At 35.1% G+C, this 21,355-nt stretch overlaps 1 protein-coding gene across 1 annotated transcript in view; it reads left to right on the top strand.

Annotated features, from left to right (window-relative positions):
- Positions 1 to 21,355, top strand: part of GMPS (guanine monophosphate synthase) — a 57,832-nt gene that overhangs the window by 25,084 nt on the left and 11,393 nt on the right. Inside the window, exons 5-12 of the mRNA XM_069475304.1 lie at positions 2,811 to 2,914; positions 6,000 to 6,193; positions 6,455 to 6,620; positions 9,124 to 9,275; positions 9,756 to 9,929; positions 12,002 to 12,107; positions 16,081 to 16,196; positions 19,182 to 19,307. Of these exons, the coding sequence (XP_069331405.1) occupies positions 2,811 to 2,914; positions 6,000 to 6,193; positions 6,455 to 6,620; positions 9,124 to 9,275; positions 9,756 to 9,929; positions 12,002 to 12,107; positions 16,081 to 16,196; positions 19,182 to 19,307 (1,138 nt within the window). The remainder of the gene's footprint in view (positions 1 to 2,810; positions 2,915 to 5,999; positions 6,194 to 6,454; positions 6,621 to 9,123; positions 9,276 to 9,755; positions 9,930 to 12,001; positions 12,108 to 16,080; positions 16,197 to 19,181; positions 19,308 to 21,355) is intronic.

Raw genomic sequence — 21,355 nt, 5'->3', positions numbered from 1 at the left:
GTTGAGGCAGGAACTGTATCTTGGTGAATGATCTTTTTAATATAATGAATGTATTATTTGATTTTACTGCTAAGTGATAAAGATGGTTTAACTCTAATCTATTTAAAAATTGAATGAGCTGTTCACTGTCTTCCTAGAATCATTGATCTTATGCTTTGCTAAATAAATAAAAATCTGAGTTTTCATTAGGTTTTCTCAAAGACCAGAAAATTTATGTTTTTATTACTTTTTGAGATGTTTTCTGTGCTTTGTGGAAAGCCCATTTGGTGGACTATTGGTAGAGTTACTTGCTTGCTTTATTTTGACCTAAATTTTTTTTTAAACTAAATTTACCCCTAACTTCATTAAATCTTTAAAATGTAAGCTGATGTCAATTAGTGAGAGTACTTTTCATTATTTTTTTTTTTTTTTTTTTTTTTTTTTTTTGTTGAGACAGAGTCTCACTTTGTTGCCCAGGCTAGAGCGAGTGCCGTGGCGTCAGCTTAGCTCACAGCAACCTCAAACTCCTGGGCTTAAGCGATCCTACTGCCTCAGCCTCCCGAGTAGCTGGGACTACAGGCATGCGCCACTATGCCCGGCTAATTTTTTCTATATAGATTTTTAGGTGTCCATATAATGTCTTTCTATTTTTAGTAGAGACGGGGTCTCGCTCAGGCTGGTCTCGAACTCCTGACCTTGAGCAATCCACCCGCCTCGGCCTCCCAGAGTGCTAGGATTACAGGCGTGAGCCACCGCGCCCGGCCCCATTTCATTATTTTTTAACTGTGCTATTTATTTTTAGTTGTAGATTTATTTTTATCAACATATATTTTGAAAGGCTCCATTGACTTCTGCCTAATTTAATTCTTAATGAATTTATTCCAAATTGGACAGATCAGAAATTTTAAAATTCAAGTCATGAACTTATTTTTACCTGAAATGGAGCTATAATCCTAGGTTTTAGTCAAAACTGACTATGGGCTGGCTTTTCGTTAGTATTGAGGAAGGGCGAAAATAAATAGATGATCTGTTTTTGAAGATTCTTATTTTTCAAAGGAAGATTAATAAAAAAGCCAAGTTGTTCAAAGTTACTTTATAAACTGAAGCTACTCATTGCCAAAATACATTTATTTGAAGTACAGTGCTTGTTCCACTTCATAACGGAGAGGTGTTGGTGATTACATTTGTCCTTATTTCAAGTGACTAGTCTTGAGAACTACCTCAGGAATCTTAATATGTGATATACTACAAGAAGCTTTAAACATAAAGATCTGATTAAGATTTAACATTTTTTGTTTTTCCATTTCTAAAATTCTGGGACTTCATCACAACCTGTGCTATTCCGAAACCATAGTGACAACAAAGCCCCAAAACATCCTTTTGGCATTAATGTACTGTATCTTCTTCCTTTATTTTAAATTTACATTTTTATTCCTTAATATTATTTAATACCGAATTCTCATCTAGATTTTTCCATAGTGTAAACAGTATCTTTTTTTTTTTTTTTTTTTGACAGAATCTCGCTCTGTTGCCCGAGCTACAGTGCTGTGGCATCAGCCTAGCTCACAGCAACCTCAAACTCCTGGGTTCAAGCAATCCTACTGCCTCAGCCTGCCGAGTAGCTGGGACTATAGGCATGTGCCGCCATGCCTGGCTAATTTTTTTTCTATATATATTTTTAGCTGTCCAGATCATTTCTTTCTATTTTTAGTAGAGACAGGGTCTTACTCTTACTCAGGCTGGTCTCAAACTCCTGAGCTCAAGTGATCCTCCCGCTTCGGCCTCCCAGAGTGCTAGGATTACAGGCATGAGCCACCGCACCCAGCCTAAACAGTGTCTTTTTATGGTTGATTTGTTTGAGTACGAGTCCAGAGAAAGTCTACTTATTACATTTGATTATTGTTAGTTAAATCTTTTAATACATAGTAGCTCCTCTTCTCCCTTTCTTAACTAAACATTATTAATTTTTTTTAGCACTAGAGGTCCACATTGCTACTAGATTGTCATTTTTTCTTGGTCTTTTCAGTAAACAATTAGGTAGTGCCCTTTCTTTCTTTCTTTTCTTCTTTTCTTCTTTCTTTCTTTCTTTTTTTTTTTTTTTAAGAGTTGAAGTCTTGCTATGTTGCCCACACTAGTCTCAAACTCTGAACTCCTGGGCTCAAGTGATCCTCCTGCCTCAGCTTCCCAAGTAGCTGAGATTACAGGTGTGTGCCACTGCACCTGGCCCTGTTCTGTTAGAATTAGAAAACAAAATCATTAGTGTACAATGTTATTTCCAGTTAAAATGAAACATTTAGAATTTTTACCTAAATCCTTTGATTTTTGTGTCTCCTTACTCTTAAGCTGAAAATCTTAATTTCTAATAACATCAATTATTGTTTATTTTAGCTTACAATACACATATATCTGTATATATAGCTGCAGAATAACAATATCAGTAGTAGTACTGTTACTATGGATGTGATTACTGACATGAGAGTACTGAATGAAATGTTAAGGTCTTTTAAATGCCTCTGTTCTTAAGATAAATTCTGATTGATATATAATGTTGAAATTATTGTTTTATGGTCTCTTGAAATTGTGTGGTTATACTGCCAACTTCATATGTTTATTAGTTTTAGTTTTTAATTTTTATAGATTGCCTTTTTTGAGGTTTAATATTCTTTTATTGGCTTTATAATGAACACAATATTTAAATTCTAGTGGTGTTACATTGTCACATACTTTTTCTATTTTCTTATCACATGGCAAGCTTGTATTTCTAATGCAAAAAATCCCCGTTAATCATGATACTAATTAAGATATTTGTGTTTTATTTTTTGTATATTTAGGGGCCTTCAGAAGGAAGAAATTGTTTTACTCACACATGGAGATAGTGTAGACAAAGTAGCTGATGGATTCAAAGTTGTGGCACGTTCTGGAAACATTGTAGCAGGTGAAAATTCTAAAAATTTTGCAGATTTCATTTTAAAAATTTGAAGAATAAGCATATTTCTATAAGAAGTACTCATTGATTTTCTTATTTTTTTAATGATACTATAAATGTGGCAGGATCAACTGTTGATTAAGGGAATTTAGTAAGGATTATCCTTAAATCACTCACTTAATGGTTTTCTTAAAAAGTTTCAACTTTTTAAAATGTTCACCCTAATATAAGCTGTTCACACAAAACATTATACTTTTACAACCTAAGGAAATTTGAGAATTGTCTATCTTCCTACCTTGCTATATTCATAGTTAACTGTTTTTTATGCCTTTCTTAGGTATATATAGCCATGTGTCTTAGGTGTCTACAAAACATTAGATTAGGTATTCAGGACATTTCTCCAACTAGGGTTGTCAAATTATGACCTGTGGGTCAAATCTAGCCTATTGACTGTTTATGTCCAGGTTTTGTTTTGTTGTTTTTTTTTTTTGAGATGGAATCTCACTCTGTTGCCCGGGCTAGAGTGCCATGGTGTCAGCCTAGCTCATAGCAACCTCAAACTCCTGGGCTCAAACAATCCTTCTGCCACAGCCTCCTGAGTAGCTGGGACTATAGGCATGCGCCACCATGCCCAGCTAATTTTTTCTATATATTTTTAGTTGTCCAGCTAATTTCTTTCTATTTTTAGTAGAGACAGGGTCTCGCTCTTGCTCAGGCTGGTCTCGAACTCCTGAGCTCAAACAATCCACCCGCCTTGGCCTCCCAGAGTGCTAGGATTACAGGCATGAGCCACCACACCCGGCCTATGTCCAGGTTTTTAAAAATGGTATTTACATTATTAAAGGGTTATAATAAAACACAGGGGCCATATATATCCCACAAAGCCTATAACATTTACTGTCTAGCCCTTTGCACAAAATTTGCTGACCCTTGCTTTAAACCATATTCTCTACTTTTTTAGGAAGAGGAATTGATTTTTTTGGCAGTTTGGGCTTTTGACTTGCTTGCTTGAGTAAATGTAATATAAATTATCACTAACAGTCCTGGAAATCAGTAAAGGAGAAAAGTGGGTTTAATCAATAAAGTTCTTTTTGTTTGAGATGCCACATCTAAATAAGTTGAAAAATAGATTTGTCATGGATAAACCGAATTGACAAATCTACCTGCAGTTACTTAGCAGACTAATAGGTTGGCCTAGGAATTATCAAGAATAGTTTTTTATACTGAAAGGTTTTGCTTCATATAAAAGATCAACAGTAGTAGATGGGCTTATGTATTTTCATTCATTCAATAAATATTTGAGTATTCGTCAGGCACAATTCTAGATGTCAAGGATACAGTAATGAACAAAATAGACAAAATCCCTTTTTAACATCAGAGAAAGGTAAGGTAGACAATACACAAATACAGAATATGTCAGATGTCAGATAGTGTTTTCATTGAAAAAATAAGTGGAGGGGAAAGGGTGTTGTGGAATGTGCGATTGGTTACTGTTTTATATAGGATATTCAAGGAAGGTATTCCTATTAGATGCCATTGGACCTGAAGAAAGTAAGTGCTGATCTCTCTGGATATTTGAAAGAAGAGGAAATAGCAGTACAGATGTCCTGGGATAGGACCATATTTGAGGAACCGAAAGGAGACCACATGGTTGGAGCAGAATAAGCATGGGGGAGAATGGTAGAAGATGAAGTCAAAGAGGTAGTTAGGGGCCAGAATGTAAGACCTTTTAGCCATTGTAAAACTTTGAGTTTACTCAGAGTGAGGTGGAGTTTTGAACAAAGGAAAGCCATGATCCAATTTCAGGATTAGATTATAGGAGAAAAATCAAGCCAAAGATAGAAGCAGGAAGACCAGCTAGGAATCTATTGTGTAGTAATCAAGAGAGGCAGTATTGTCAGGAGCAGAGTAGTAGAGGTGGTGGTTGTCAGTAATGATTGGATTCTGATATGATTTGAAGGGAAAGACAAAGGATTTGGTATTAGATTGGATCTTGAGTGGGAAGAGAAAGTAGGATCAAGTTTTAACTTCTGAGTTTTTTGGTGTGAGGAACCAGAAGGATGAAGTTTCTATTTACTTGATGGCAAAGACCTCAGGAGTTTGGGTTTGCATATTAAATTCAAGATGCTTTATTAAACATCAAAATCGAGGTGTTGAATAGGCAGTTGTATATATGAGCCTGAACTTTAGAGGAGAAAACTTGGACTGGAAGGTATGAATTTGGGGGTTTACTAGCATATGGGTGGAATTTTAAGGTTGTGAGAGTATGAGATCACTCAGTGTATAGAAAAGAGATTTAAGGGCTGAGTACTGAGTGAATTCCCTATGTAGAGATGAGTAAGCTGAGGAGGAACAAGCAAAGAGGAGTAGGTAGTGAAATAAGAAATGAACCAAGAGAGTGGCATCCTGAAAGTCAAATAAAGAAAGTGTGACGTGCCTTGGTATGGTAGAATGAGTATGAGTTTGGGAGCCTTCCAGGCCTGATTTAGTTAATTAATTAGCCAAGGGTTCAGACAAGTTTCTTGATATCTCAGGGCCATAAAATAGGGGTAATAAATGTATATGTAAAACATGTAGCCTAACACCTGCTGCTTAGTCAATAATATTTGTCAGAAACATATTATTAGTCAAGTAGGTGAAGTTATATTTGCAGTTAATAGTATTCAAGAAAGAAACTGAGATTCCTTTAATGTAGAAAATTGGAAGGAAAAAAAAAAAGAAAATTGGTAGCTGTATGTTGCATTTGAAAGCCATATGGAACCAAGAACCAAAATTGAGTTACCATTGCACTAAATACATAATTGAAGTAACCTGGGTAAAGAAGTCAGCGTGCTATGAAATAATCTCTGTGGAAGACTTATTGTACTATCTAGTAAGTAGCTCATCAGTTACTATATCATGAAAGACCTTAATAAAAACACAGTATTGCAATGTAGTTTTTGTTTGTATTTTCATTTTCTGTAGCTAAAAATCCAACAAGCCATATCAATTTTAACATTTATAGAGGAAGAAACTGTGAAGAATTAATTGTGGGTATTGGTTGAGTTTTTTCAACATGAAAAAATTTTAATTTGTGATTATTTTCTTTATAAAGGCATAGCAAATGAATCTAAAAAATTATATGGAGCACAGTTCCACCCTGAAGTTGGCCTTACAGAAAATGGGAAAGTAATACTGAAGAATTTCCTTTATGATATAGCTGGGTGCAGTGGGACCTTTACTGTGCAGAACAGAGAACATGACTGCATTCGAGACATCAGAGAAAGAGTAGGCACATCAAAAGTTTTGGTAAGCACTTTATTATCTGGAGTTTGCAAATTTACATCAATAATATTGAAAACTAGGAGCTGTATTCCTCAACGCAGCCCTTATATGTTGATATGGAATAAGCATATGCTTTATGTGTTGTACTGTTTCAGAGTACGTTTTCATTACCATACATATTTCTGATACAAACAGCACCTGTAGGTAATGACTTAAGCTGATAGTATTTATTTTCTTTTTGTTTATTCTGCTCAGATTGATTTTTCTTTTCATTTTACCCTGTAGGTTTTACTCAGTGGTGGTGTAGACTCGACAGTTTGTACAGCTTTGCTAAATCGGGCTTTGAACCAAGATCAAGTCATTGCTGTACACATTGATAATGGCTTTATGAGAAAACGAGAAAGCCAGTCTGTTGAAGAGGCCCTCAAAAAGCTTGGAATTCAAGTCAAAGGTATTGAGGAACCCCAGAAAAGTTAACTTACGTGCTAAGACTTATAATCAGCTCAAGGTTGAAAATTTTAAAAATTTGTACATTATAATTACTTCCTGTTCAAGAGGGCTCCCAGTATAATTTTTTTTTTTTTTTTTTTTTTTTGAGATAGAGTCTCGCTCTGTTGCCCAGGCTAGAGTGAGTTGCCGTGGCATCAGCCTAGCTCACAGCAACCTCAAACTCCTCGGCTTAAGTGATCCTACTGAGTAGCTGGGACTACAGGCATGTGCCACCATGCCCCACTAATTTTTTGTACATATATATTTTAGTTGGCCAGATAATTTCTTTCTATTTTTAGTAGAGACGGGGTCTCACTCTTGCTTAGGCGGGTTTCGAACTCCTGACCTTGAGCGATCCACCCGTCTCTGCTTCCCAGAGTGCGAGGATTACAGGCGTGAGCCACCACGCCTGGCCAAATTTTAAAACTTGATTATTACTAATATTATACTTAGATTAAATGGCCATTTTCCAGCGAACATTCTGGTTTTTTTTAGTCACTCCCTTTCAAAATTATTTTCTCCCACACGTTTATAATATTTATTCATGAAACACCCAAGCCCTCCTCCAACAGGTAAGGATATCCAGATTGTTTTTGCAAACAGAAAGGCTAAGGGATTAAAAAGTGTATAGTTACTTTTTTTTTTAAAGGCCACTAGTAAACTTCTTAGTCCTTAAGGTCATTTATATTTGTAGATACCTTTTATACTTTTTAAAAACAAGGTGTAATCGGTAGTTCAAATGAAGTGATACAAATTGTACATATTATTGAGTTGATTGAAATTAATACCAAAAGACTGAATATAAGATGCAGACTTGTAGGTAAACGTGAAGTGAACATCAGTCTAGTTCTTTTCTTCTTTTGAAACCTCACTAAAATAACAGTAAAGGCATAAAACAAGTGTAATGCCATAAAGATAAGAAATAAAGGAAATGATAGCAGACGAATGGTTTCAACAAAATGTTGGAAGGTGGAGAGCCGAGAGATAAGGTGGATTCTTCAATAAGCTGATGAAATTTCTTTGATAAGCTTTAGGACCCCTCACTACCCAGATTTCTTCCAGAGTCCTAGGAGGCACCCTAGTGGTGTCTTCACATGATCGTATATTTTTGTGAAATTTGCAAGTAAGATATTTTAATGTTTTATAGTTAAGTTTATTTTCTTTTTCCACTCCAACTTGCTCTATTTGGTGTGGTATTGGAATGGCTATGGGCATTCTTGGATCAGGCCAAGAAAAAATTGAACTGGGGATACGTTCAGTTTGGGTTTAGTGGTATGTATGTGATTTGCAATCATTTCTGTGTATAGTTCTTGTTAGCCATCCCACTTATGATTTTTAAAATATCTTATTTGTTATTCTGTTTCTTGAAGTGGGCCTTCAAATTGTAAAAGTTTCAGGCTCAGAAAAACTTGGCTCTATCCCTGGTAATTGACAGTAGAATGGAGGAATTCACAACCTTGGGGTGGGGGTGGGAAGAAAGCCAACAAAATGTTAGCTGATTTATGCTACAGACTTATGGGGAGGCTTAGGAATTAGAGACACTGGGTTCCTTTTGGGGCATGGGTCTTTGAGTGAGCCTAAAATAGGGATTGGTTGAAAATCTGAGAAGTAGATCCTTTTCCTTAACATGGGAGCAAACTGCTGCTATCCCTCCCCATCAGAAGACTGTGGGTAAATTCTCTATAGACAGGCTAAACAAAAGAGGCTCTGGATTTGGGCATACCAATATGAGCCATAGTTGAGGGTTGGAGATAAGATTCTACATTAAGAACAGGATTCAAGTAAAAATCTGTATACTGAATGGTGACTCCTTCTTCCCACCACTTCTTCTGTTCAACTACCAGAAGGATGATAGGCAGGAGATTGGAGGTGTTTTCTTTGGGGTTAATTGACCATGTTAAGGAAAGACCTCCAAATTCACTGGAGGTCCCCCAGTGAAATAACCAGCTGTCTTGTCATCTTATGGTGAAGCCCACTAGTAGTTAAGCTTTATTACCAATTAAAGATCTAGTCATTTTTTAGTTTCTTACTCTGAAATATAAAAAAGACAGCCAAGGATCACTAGACGTATGTTCATAAATATCAGTTTTACAAGAGACTACTCAATGTACAGTTCTAAGGACTTTGATTCTCTGTGTACCATTGCTTTTGACTAGCTTGAGACTGTGTTTCTTGCTGTGGCTTTTGCTTGTTGCTCTGATCGAGCACTGAACAGAGGGAAAGTAACCAGCATAATTTGTGATTATCATGGCCCTAGATGATTAAATGCCATGGGATTCTCATAGGAACAAAATATAAGTGCCAGTATCTGAACTGTGTTACTAATGGTTTATTATTAGTTTTTGAATATGTAGGCAAATTTAGGGGAGATCAAGGGATCTACCTAGTTTTTCTTTCTGTAGTTTGACTTATTTATGATTAAAAAAAGAACTATTAGTTTAAAACACTTCTTCCCTCTCCCCTAGTGATAAATGCTGCTCATTCTTTTTACAATGGAACAACAACTCTACCAATATCAGATGAAGATAGGACCCCACGAAAAAGAATTAGCAAAACTTTAAATATGACTACAAGTCCTGAAGAGAAAAGAAAAATCATTGGAGATACTTTTGTTAAGGTACCTTTTTTTTTTAATGTCTTTTTGATGTAAATCTTAGTATTTTTTCTTGTCTTTATATCAAATAACCAAATTTGCTAATTTTGATTTTTTTTCTTTTGTAACTGAGAGTTCTAGTGTATATTGTTACTATACTAGCCACTAGAAACTGTTTTGTTTTAAAAAACATATCTACTTCATGTTGCCAGTCTGTTGTTGTAACTATTTAAGAGTAAATGTTTTCAGTTGATTTTTGGGTCTTAATTTATTGGGTGTCTCAAAGGCTAGATTTCAAGTTCTTGAGGGAAATATTTGCGTACTTCTTTGAATTATGTTAAAGCACATGTTCTTAAAGGAGTTTATTTTGGAGGTTGTTGGATTTTATATCCTGGTCAGTAATGCAAAAGGACTCTGAGAAATTTAGCTGAAAGTATAAAACTTTGCTGTCTTCTTAAAAAAAATTCATCTCCTATAAGGCTCTTTTACTCCCGTTGCTTATAGATTGCCAATGAAGTAATTGGAGAAATGAACCTGAAACCAGAAGAAGTTTTCCTTGCCCAAGGTACTTTACGGCCTGATCTAATTGAAAGTGCATCCGTTGTTGCAAGTGGCAAAGCTGAACTCATCAAAACCCATCACAATGACACAGAGCTTATCAGAAAGCTGAGAGAAGAGGTAAAAGCTTGTGAGAACTTTTCCATAAAATAATACATGAAGATTCTCCCTCCCTCGCTCCCATCTTTTGCCCTCCCAATATTCATAGAGTTTTACAGTCATCACCACAGTCTAATTTTAGAACATTTTCCTTACTCCCAAAAGTAAACTCATACCCGTTAGCAGTCATTCCTCATTCTACCTGTTGTCATCTCACCCTTTCCTCCAACCCCCAACCCTCTCCTGCCAGCTCTAGGCCACCACTAACCACTAATTTATTTTTCGTTGCTATAGATTTGCTTATTCTGGACAGTTCATATAAATAGAATCATATAATATGTGGTCTTCTATGACTGGCTTCTTTTACTTACCACAATGTTTTCAAGGGTCTTCCATGGTATAACATATCAGAACCTTATTCCTTATTATTGCCAAGCAATATTCCATTGTATGGATGTAACACATTTTATTTATCCATTGATCAGATGATGGACATTTGGTTTGTTTCTACTTTTTGGCTATTATAAAAGTAATGCTGATATGAACATTGGCTACAAGTTTTTGTGCATATGTTTTTATTTCTTTTGATATGTATCTAGGCGTAGAATTGTTAGGTCTGATGGTAACTCTCTGTTTAACATTTTGGTGAATTGCCAGACTGTTATCAAAATGTCTATACCATTTTACGTTCTCACCAGGAATGTATGAGGGTTCCAGGTTTTCCGCATCCTTACCAAGATTTGTTAATGTTTTTTTTTTTAATTGTAAAAAACACATCACATAAAATTTATTATCTTAACCATTTTTAAGTATACAATTCAGTAATGTTAAGTATATATGCATATTGTTGTGAAACAGATTGCCAGAACATTTTCATCTTGCAAAACTGAAATTGTATACCCATTAAACAGCTCTCCTTTTCTCCCTCCCCTCCCAACCACCATACTATTTTGTTTTTCTATGTATTTGACTACTTTAATTACTTCATAGTAACCTCTTTTTGTTACTGGTTTATTTCACTTAGCATAATGTCTTCAAGGTTCATTCATGTTGTAGCATGTGGCAGAATTATTTCCTTATTTTAAGATAAATAATATACCACTGTATGTATGCACGACATTTTGTTTATCCAGTTTTTCTTTGGTGGACATTTGGGTTGCTTCCACCTTTTGGATATTATGGATAGTGCTGCTGTGAACATGTGTATGCCAGTGTCTCTTCAAGACGCTCCTTTCAGTTCTTTTGGATATATAACCAGAAGTGGGATTGCTGGATCATATGGTAGTTCTGTTTTCAGTTTGTTTCAGAAACCTTTACACTGTTCTCTGTAGCACTAACACCATTTTACAGTTCAACCAAAAGTACACTAGGGTTCCAATTTCTCCATGTCCTTACTAACACTGATTATTTTCTGTTTTTTTGTTGGGTATGAATTATCTGTCTCTTTTGATTTTAGTTACCCTAGTGGATATGAAATAGTGTATCTCATTATGGGTTTGCTTTGCATTTCCCTAATAGCTAGTAACGTTGAGCATCTTTTCATGTACTTATTGGCCATTTCTGTATGTTGGGGAAATGTCTATTCATATTGTTTGCTCCTTTTTTAATTGGCTTATTTATCTTTTTGTTACTGAGTTGTAAGTGTTCTTTATATATTCTGGTTACAAATCTTTTATCAGATGTGATTTGCGAATATCTTCTCCTTTTCTGTTTGTTGTCTTTTCACTTTCTTAATGATATTTAAAGAGTTTTAATTTTGAAACACTAATATCATATTTTCTAAATGTCTTATTTTCCTAATGAGAACTAGATCAGAAATAGTGGGTTGGATTACCTTGATTTATTTATATTTAAAAGGTTTATGTTTAAAATGTGTTTTAAGGAAAAATAAGAATCCTCCTATGTGCTTATAAGGAAGAATATTTATCTAATTCCTTATAAGCACATAGGAGGAAATACTTTAAAACATGCATTTTTAAAAGCAATTTTTTAATTTAAGAAAAATGACAATAGGAAAAGCCGGTTTTTTACCCTTTGTTTTCCATGTCATTTGGTAACTAAATTATGTTGACTGGCTTCTTTCTTTCCTGTAGGGAAAAGTAATAGAACCTCTGAAAGATTTTCATAAAGATGAAGTGAGAATTTTAGGTAGAGAACTTGGACTTCCAGAAGAGTTAGTTTCCAGGCATCCATTTCCAGGTAAAAAAAAATATTTAATTTTGTCTTTAGACCTACATGTTAAAGAAAAACCAATTCAGACAATTCTGAAATAATTCATCATCTCAGAATGTATAACAGGAGAGAATGGAAAGGATGAGTAGGTAACAAATATTAGGTTTTCAAGTATGAAATGTCCACTTTCCTTAAGTACGAAGTTAGTTGGTATCTCTGACATTTCACTTTGATACTTCTTGTCTTTTTTTATTGTGAAGGTACATCCTCAGTCTTTTCAAACGCATGTTTCAGCTTGTGATTATCTCTCAGATTTTTTTTTTTTTAGAGCAATTTTTGTGAAAACATGGATAAGTCAAAAATGTGTGTTATTTTCTAATACAAGTGCCGTTGGGGAACCAATGCAGCACAGACATCTTGAAATATCAGTGAAGTGTTTGGGAAGGGTGTGGCTAATGAACACCCGGTACATTGATGGCTTGAGAAGTTCTTTTCTGGTGATTTTAATCTTGAAAATGAGGCATGTGGGTGACCTGAGACCAAGGTGAATAATGATGAGCTGAAAGCTGCAGTGGAAGCAAATCCATCTCAACCTATGCATGAATTAGCAGCAAGGTTCAACGTTACTATTCCAGCAATATTGGAACATTTGAAACAAATCTGCAAGGTAAAGAAGCTGGGTAGATGGGTACCGCATGAATTAAAGGAGCATCAGAGGAGAAATCGTCTTGAAGCTTGCCTTGCTTTGCTGTCATGACATAAAGGTGAACCATTTCTACATCATATTGTTATGTGTGATGAGAAATGGATTTTTTTTTTTGACAGTAACAAGTGTTGGGCATGATGATTGGGTAAAGATGAAGTGCTGAAATAGTCTAAAACCACATTTTCGTTAAAAAAAAAAAGCTGCTGGTGTCAGGTGATCCAGTGCTGGTATTATCCACTACAGCTTCATGAAACCTGGTCAGTCCATTACAGTGGATGTCTGCTGCAAACAGCTGGACAAAATGATGAGGATGCTTGAGATTAAGCAGTCAAGATTGGTCAATAGAGACAGGGCAATCCTCTTGGAAGACAACAGTTGACCACATGTCACACAATGCTGTTCAAACTATAGCAGCTGGACTTGGAAATTTTCTGTCATTCACCATATTCACCAGACCTTGCACTGACTGACTACCACTTCTTGTAGGCTTTGGACCACGTCTTGAAGGGAACATATTCAATTCTCAACAAGGTGTAGAAAATGCCTTTGGCAATTTCATTGCCACTCGCTGTCCAGATTTATTCACCGCTGGTATAAACAAGCTACCATTAATATGGCAAAACTGTGTTGATAGTTTAGGTGCATACTCTGATTAATTATATTGCTTCTTGTTTGAAATACAATACACTAAACTCTTGATTGGAAATCGGACATTTCATATTTAATGACCAAACATTCTTTTGTATTAACTTCATTTTATTAAATACTCATTTTCCATTGTATTATTATTTAAATATCACATGATCCTTGGGAGTCTGGCATATAATGTTGCTATCAGATGAGAAAAGCAAGGCATAGAGATATTTTAATAATGTTGCCACACAATTCCTAGTGGTACAGCTAGGGTTTGTGTTCTTGTGCTATACCATGATGCATTCCAAGTAAGAAGTGAAGGTTAAAATTTGGTTTTTCAAAATCCTTGTCCTGTGTCTGACTTCTTTGAATGGATGAGCCATTTCTTTCATGTGCAGAGAATTCTTTACACAATGCTTTACGTAACTAATTCATGAACAAATAAAAAATACTCTATTTCTAAAAGTCATTTGCTGTCATATAGAAATAAATTATTTAGAGGTGATATTTAAAGTTAGAACCGAATGTCTTAACTCGTTTTTGTTACTAGCTGTGCATGGGTAAGGCTTGTACCTCAGTTTTTATTAGCTCTTTTTTTTTTTTTTGAAAGGGGTAAGCAACGAGGCTTTATTTGAGTGCTCCCAGGCGAGGGTAATGGGTGCCAAGAGAGGGGCCTGGGTGAGGTTCACGGGTCCCAAGAGAGGGGCCCGAGAAGTTGCGCCACCCAAAAGTTTTGTGTGGGCTTATATATGTTTTAGAGCTGGGGGATTTATTAGCTCTTTATAATAGTGATTAGGTGATGAGGTAGGAAGAATTGTCTAATTATGTTAAAAAACATAGTAATGTCTAACATTTCTTAAGTACTTGCTACGTACTAGGCACTCTGCTAATACTTTCAACATATTGTCTTATTTGATCCTCACGATAGAAACTAGTATTGCCCTATTTTACAGATGAAGAAACTTAGGCTAATTAGACAGAGGCTAATTTGCCAAAAGTTACACAAATTAGAAAGTATGGAACCAGGATTATATCCCCAGTAATCTTTTTCTTTTTTTTTTTTTTTCCCCTTTTTGAGACAGAGGCTCACTGTGTCACCCAGCTAGGTGCAGTGGCATTGTCATGGCTCATTGCAACCTCAAACTCCTGGGCTCAAGTGATCCTCCTGCCTCAGCCTCCAGAGCAGCTGGGACCACAGGCGTGCACCACCACACCTAATTTTTCTATTTTTTATATTGACGGGGGTCTCACTGTTGCTCAGGCTGGTCTCAAACTCCTGGCCTCAAGCAATCCTCCCACCTCAGCCTCTTAGAGTGCTAGGATTACAGGCGTGAGCCACCATGCCCAGCCCGCCCCCCCCCCCCCAGTAATCATTACCTTAAAGTTTATACTTTTAACCATCATATTGCCTCCATAAAGAGTATTACAAAAGTATAATCTATGTGGTGATTAGCACTTATTATCAAATCTGGTAATCAGATCTACTAATTTAAGATCTTTAGTTTCTAACCTGCATGTTGGTAAAGGGTGGTCTGTGAATGTAATGGAGGGAGGATAAGTGATCCTTTGTCCTGGTCATTATTTCAGTTAGACTCACTTAATATTTTTAAAGTCTATTGTATATGTCAGGTTTTCTGTTATGCATGACTTTATTGGCAAAAAGGGTTTTGCTGCTTTAAAAACAACTTAGCTTAAATAAGCTACTTATTCTAAAAATGAGGGATTAATAGACATGGCTAAGGTTTTTCTATAACCATATGTCTCAAGTGATGTCTGTCTGTTATAGTAAAGCAGCAGAAGCCAATTTTTATTAATGTTAGATCCATGCATCCCTTGGTTTTTATCAACTTCTAAATATTTGGTAAAGTGGAAATACTAGTTCACAGTTTTTGGAATTAAACATTCATTGTTTAAGATATATTAACAGCATACTACTGTTCCTAAAATTATATTGGTAGCTGAAGATGGATGATGGATATAAGGTAGTTCATTATACTGTTCTCTTTACTTTATGTATGTTGGAAAATTTCCTTAATCTTTTTTTTTTTTTTGAGACAGAGTCTCACCCTGTTGCTCAGGCTGGAGTGCTGTGGCTTGATCATAGCTCACTATACCTTCAGACTCCTGGGTTCAAGTGATCCTCCTGCTCAGCCTCCTGAGTAGCTGACATACAGGCGCATGCCATCACACCTGCCTGATTTTAATTTGTTATTTTTTGTGAATGTGAGGTCTTGCTTGTTATTTTTTATAGCAGTGGAGTCTTTCCATGTTGTGTAGGCTGGTCTTGAACTCCTGACCTCAAGTGATCCTCCCTCCTTGGCCTCCTGAAGTTCTGGGATTACAGGCTTCAGCCACCATGTCTGGCCCCTTAATAAAATTTTTTAAATAGATTGACACGTATAATATGAATTACAGATACTTACTGGAGAATTTTGTGATACACATTGACTATTAAAAAAAGAAGTTCTTGACACAGAAATTTTAAGCATTCTAAAAAATGAGTTGAATGGGAAACTAAGGCTACATTTGAAATTAAATACTTTAAAGAACTTATGATGGTGGATGGATTTTAATTTTGGAAGGATTTTATATTTTGAAAATAGTGATGTTTTATATTAAATACAAAATTTGTATTAAATACTGTTGTTACTCTATCTTTAGGTCCTGGCCTGGCAATCAGAGTAGTATGTGCTGAAGAACCTTATATTTGTAAGGACTTTCCTGAAACCAACAATATTTTGAAAATAGTAGCTGATTTTTCTGCAAGTGTTAAAAAGGTAATAATTTGACACAGCTAATTATAAGGAATTGAATGGATTCTTATTGTGCTCCAGTATTTACAACAAATTTATTAGGATTTTATTATTTGAAAATTCAGATTAATATAACCTTTCAAATGACAGTGAAGAAAGTGTTCTATAGAGACTCTTGGATACAGGCTTCTTTTCCCAGCCAAGTAAGCCTGGGTATTCTAAATCCCTAAAAATGCTAAAGTATTTTAAAACACTTTCATATGTATTACAAGAAAGTAAAGGAAATCCTTTGAGTCAGGAGTGTATTGGACACAGTTCAAGAAGCCAAAGTTGTCTCCTCCTCTGCGGGCAGTTACTAATCCCATGTGGTCTAAGGCTTTGGTTTTAACAAGTCAATTCATACACAGTGTTTGAATAGGAGACTTTGGGTCTAGAAAGGGCTGGGAATTGGATCAGAGATCTCTACCATGAGCAACACTTTAGCTCCAAATTAGAGATGAATGGAAAAGTCTCCCAGTGTTTCTGCAGATTTGAAGTTTTAGTTTATATTATCTGTATAGCCTGAAAACTGTAAGGTAAGAGTTTTATTTAATAATTGAAAGTGGACCTGGGTTTGTAGTGCCTCCAGGAGTCAGTCAAGAGGCAGTATGAATTCTCTTTGGAATATCTTCAGCTAGGTCCCAAAGAATTTTCATAGGTAGAATTCTAACAAATATGAGCTTACAATAAAAGAGACAAAACACATACAGAAGTAAGGCACCAGGAATGAGAGTGGAAACAAAATAAGACTGTCAAAGAGGCCGGGTAATCCTAGCACTCTGGGAGGCCGAGACAGGAGGATCGCTTGATGTCAGGAGTTCGAGACCAGCCTGAGCAAGATTGAGACCCCCGTCTCTACTAAAAATAGAAAGAAATGATCTGGACAGCTAAAAAAATACATATATAGAAAAAAGTTAGCCGGGTATGGTGGCACATGCCTGTACTCCCAGCTACTCAGGAGGCTGAGGCAGAAGGATTGCTTAAGCCCAGGAATTTGAGGTTGCTGTGAGCTTGATGCCATGGCACTCTAGCCCGGGCAACAGAGCGAGACTGTGTCTCAAAAAAAAAAAAAAAAAAAAAAAGACCGTCAAAGACTTCAGATACTGGAATTAACAATATATAAAGTAAGTAGAAATAAAACATGATACTGATCATAAGAACAAGGTGTAAGACTACTAAAAATGACTGGGTAGCTTTGAAAAAAAATCTAAGCTCTAGAAATGAAAATAATAACTGATATTAAAAACAGCTAAAGAGAGAATTAGTGAACTCAAAGATGGATATTTAGAAATTATCTAGAAATCAGTACAAATCATAAAGAAAATATGAGTAGAGGGGGTTAAGATAGACTGAGAAGGTCAGTGCTAACATATATCCAGAAAGAGATAATAGATAAAAACACGTTAATTCCTCCACACTGGTGAAAGACATGATGCTTCAGATTCTGGAAATATGATACATCCTAAGTAGGATGAAGGAAAAGAATTTGACACCTTCTGGGTATGTCTCAGTGAAATTTACGGACTACCAAAGACAAAGCAGCTGCAGAGAAAAGATTGATTATCTACAAAGGAAAGATGATTATAATGAAAGCAGCAGTAAAAGCAAGACTTCAGAGTGCCCAGAGGAAATAATTAACTGTAGTGAACAGCTAAACTGTCTTTTAAGAACAAGGGCAAAATAAAGTCATTTTCAGATAAACAGAATTTACTATCAACAGTTCCTTAAACTAAAGGCAATGACTTTCAACTCTGGCTATGTATTTAGAATGATCTGGGGGAGCTTTTGAAGCTTACTATTTTTGGCCCATCTCCCTAGAATTTCTTATTTAATTGGTCTGGCATGGGACCTGAACATCCCAAGTAATTTGTGCAGCTAGAGTTGAGAACCACTGTTTTTAAAGAACTGACTTCAGGAGCAGCAAAAGGATCCCAGGAGAAAGGTGTGAGATACAAGAAGGAATGATAGGCAAAGAAAATGGTAAATGAGAAAAATTGAAACAAACGTGGACTGTCTAAAATAATAGAAGTAATGATCTCTACTTTTTTTTCCTTTATATTTTTGTAGTAGAGACTAGATCTCACTCTTGCTGAAACTGCTACTTTTTGGTGTTTGTTTAAAAATATGTAACAATGTATATAGCTGAAATAGCATGTAAACCACAAGGGAGTTGATTTGAGTTAAAGCTTTCAAATATGCTTCTATTGTTTACCAGAAGGACAGAAGATTCTCTTTTGCTAACACTTAAGGGAAACTACTAAAAGAAATAAGGGGTTTAACTTCAAAACTAGTAAAGGGGAAGTAAATGAGCTGGGAGAAACCACCATTTCAAAAGATAGCAAGAATGAAGAAAGAAACATAAAATGGGACAAATAGATACTACAAATAAGGTAGATGGTAGAATGAAATTCAACCATATCATTAACCCACACTTAATGAAAAGGACTAACATCTCTACTTAAGACATAGATTGACAAACTAGATTGGAAACTAAATCTGTTTAGTATAGAACAATAAATCTGAAAAGTACAGTCTGTTTACAAGAGGTATTAATACCTGGGAATAAGAAGCGTGAAAGTTAAAGGATGGAAAAACATGTACCAGACAAATTAACCAAATAAAGGAAATGGGTGGATCTGTATTAATTTCAGACAAAACTGACTTTATGACAAAAAGTATTAGAGGTGTAAGATTTGACTCAGGTAAGTTGTGTCACTTGGTGGTGACAGGGAATTAAAGCCTTGATGTATGTAAATCTAATCTTATTTCTTATCCCGAGATTTAACTTCTTCCTAGCCTTAGTCTGCAGGAATGAATTTCTGGTATAGTGCATAGCACACCCAAATGAAGGAGATACCAAAAATGATGTGCTGTAAACCAGTCAGTGTAGATAGATAAGATAGTAGTAAATACTAAACGAGTGAATACTTTTTCTTGAAACCTGAAAAAATGTCTCATGGGTCTTCTTAGCCACATACCCTCTTACAAAGAGTCAAAGCCTGCACGACAGAAGAGGATCAGGAGAAACTGATGCAAATTACAAGTCTACATTCACTGAATGCCTTCTTGCTGCCAATTAAAACTGTAGGTGTACAGGTGAGTTGTGTGAATTTACTAACCTGTGACATACTTTCTGAAGTTTGCTCTTTTCACCAATGTTAAAATAGGAATTACTTAGGAAAGTGAAATATGAAAGTATATATACCATGTTTAGAAAAGTAAAAAGGCAATATCTTATAGAATATTTATGGAGTTAATAGTTATAGGAACTAAGTATTAGGGCTGAGATTTTGTAGTTTTAGAATATCTGTCACCTCTAACCAAAAGTAAAAATTTGCTGTAGGGTTGGCTGGCTTGCTTCTGTCTTGTGCAGCAGGTATCAAGAGATCATGTCCTCATTTATCCTTCTAGGTGTGAAATATACTATTGCTTTAGAAGTCTTTAACTGCAATGAGGCTTCCAGATAAATATATTACACCATTTAGTTCTTATTATCAGCTTGTATATTCCCTAAACGAGTGTTCTCTGCCTCTTCAACATATCATCTCTCTCCCTTAACTGTGGTGTACAACTAATGTTTTTTTGTGTTTATTATTTTGCCTTTCCAGTTGTAAAAGCATGTGAGAATAATATAATTCTCAATTTTAAAATGCTATTTATAAAATGATTTTATTGATTTCTCCTTTATTTATATGACCCTCAAATGAGTTTCTGGGGAACAAAAGCTTGGGAGTGTAGGGGAGGTTTCTTTTCTGTTACTTAGAGCTTGTGGTTAAATGGAAACTAGGAAAGGTGTCAATAATTTAATTTAAAATGGTAATTGGGCCAGTTATTGGGTTCATGTGTTTTCGATGTCCTCTTACAGAATTATGTAGAAAGTCTGTTTTAGAGATTCATCTAAAACTTAATAAGCATATTCATTTTGTAAATACATGAATTTGTCAGTTTAAATTTCTCCTTGCTCTGATTTTGTGTAGTTTGGTCTGAACAAAACAAAATGTAAAAACTCATTGTTACTTTTAAATTAAACTAAAATATTTTAGTTCATGGAAATGGTAAAGCTAGCTATTTTGCCCTGTCTTTACTCACCTTTTAAAAAGCCACATGTGTAAGCAAGCTGTTTATATTGTTTTAAAATTACTGTTGAAATAAGCTTTCTTGGAATTGTAGAAATAATTTTCTTTTAGTGGTTTATGGATTATCTAATTTGTCATACACAAATTCATTTTGAAATTTGCCACGATATTTGCAGGCAGATGTTACCCTACTATATAAAGATTGAAGTGTAGGCAGGTTATTTAATTCTTCAGAGTTTTTCCGGCCCTAAGTAGATCTGTTATAGAAAACTTCCACCATTATATGCTAACAGGGAGTTGAGTTGAAATTTTAGGGAAGTGTTATAGATACTAATGTTACAGATGAATAGATGTTTGAGATAATGTAATTTGTTGGATGAGTGATTTCTTTTTTTGAAAATCACCTTAATCAGCCTCTACTACTCTTCCCACCAAAAAAAAAAGTTTCTTTTGTTATTAGATACCTAACTTTAGTCTTTAGGCCTTTGGAGCTGAGAGATTTGGCCAGGTAAAAATAATTCATGGTTAGTATAGCAATGAGGTTTATTTTCTAAATACCAAAGCAAACCATACTTGTAAAAACATAATTCTCCTTATTCCTTCTCTCTAGTAGGTTTGTTTGTATCATTCCAGAAACACTTATTTTAAAAAGAGGGGATTACGAATACACGTTGTTGGTAAACTTTTTTCTTTTAACTGAACATCATGAACTTATCTTTTCCAAGTAGATGATTATTCTTAACTGCTCCCTCATATTCCACATACACTGTAATTTATTTAACTATTCTTCTACCAATGAATGTTTAAATTGTTTTCAGGTGTTTTTTATTATAGGCATTTTAGCAGTTATTTATTTATGTAGGATCATTTTTTGGATTACAGAACCATGTGTATTTTATACTTTATAGATACTACCAAGTTAGCATACTATCAAATACTTTTTAAACTTCTATAGATGCTATTAAATACATTCAATTTTCATATTCTCAGTACCTGACATTCTGGGTATTAAGTAGTTATCTAATGAATCTGTTAACTTTTTAAATTTGCTTTTTTAAAAAAACAAAT

The sequence above is a fragment of the Eulemur rufifrons genome, chromosome 7 (genome assembly GCF_041146395.1).
Source record: "Eulemur rufifrons isolate Redbay chromosome 7, OSU_ERuf_1, whole genome shotgun sequence".
Taxonomy (NCBI): Eukaryota; Metazoa; Chordata; class Mammalia; order Primates; family Lemuridae; genus Eulemur; species Eulemur rufifrons.
Note: the sequence above shows the minus strand (reverse complement) of the source record. Positions and strands in the feature narration are given on the sequence as shown.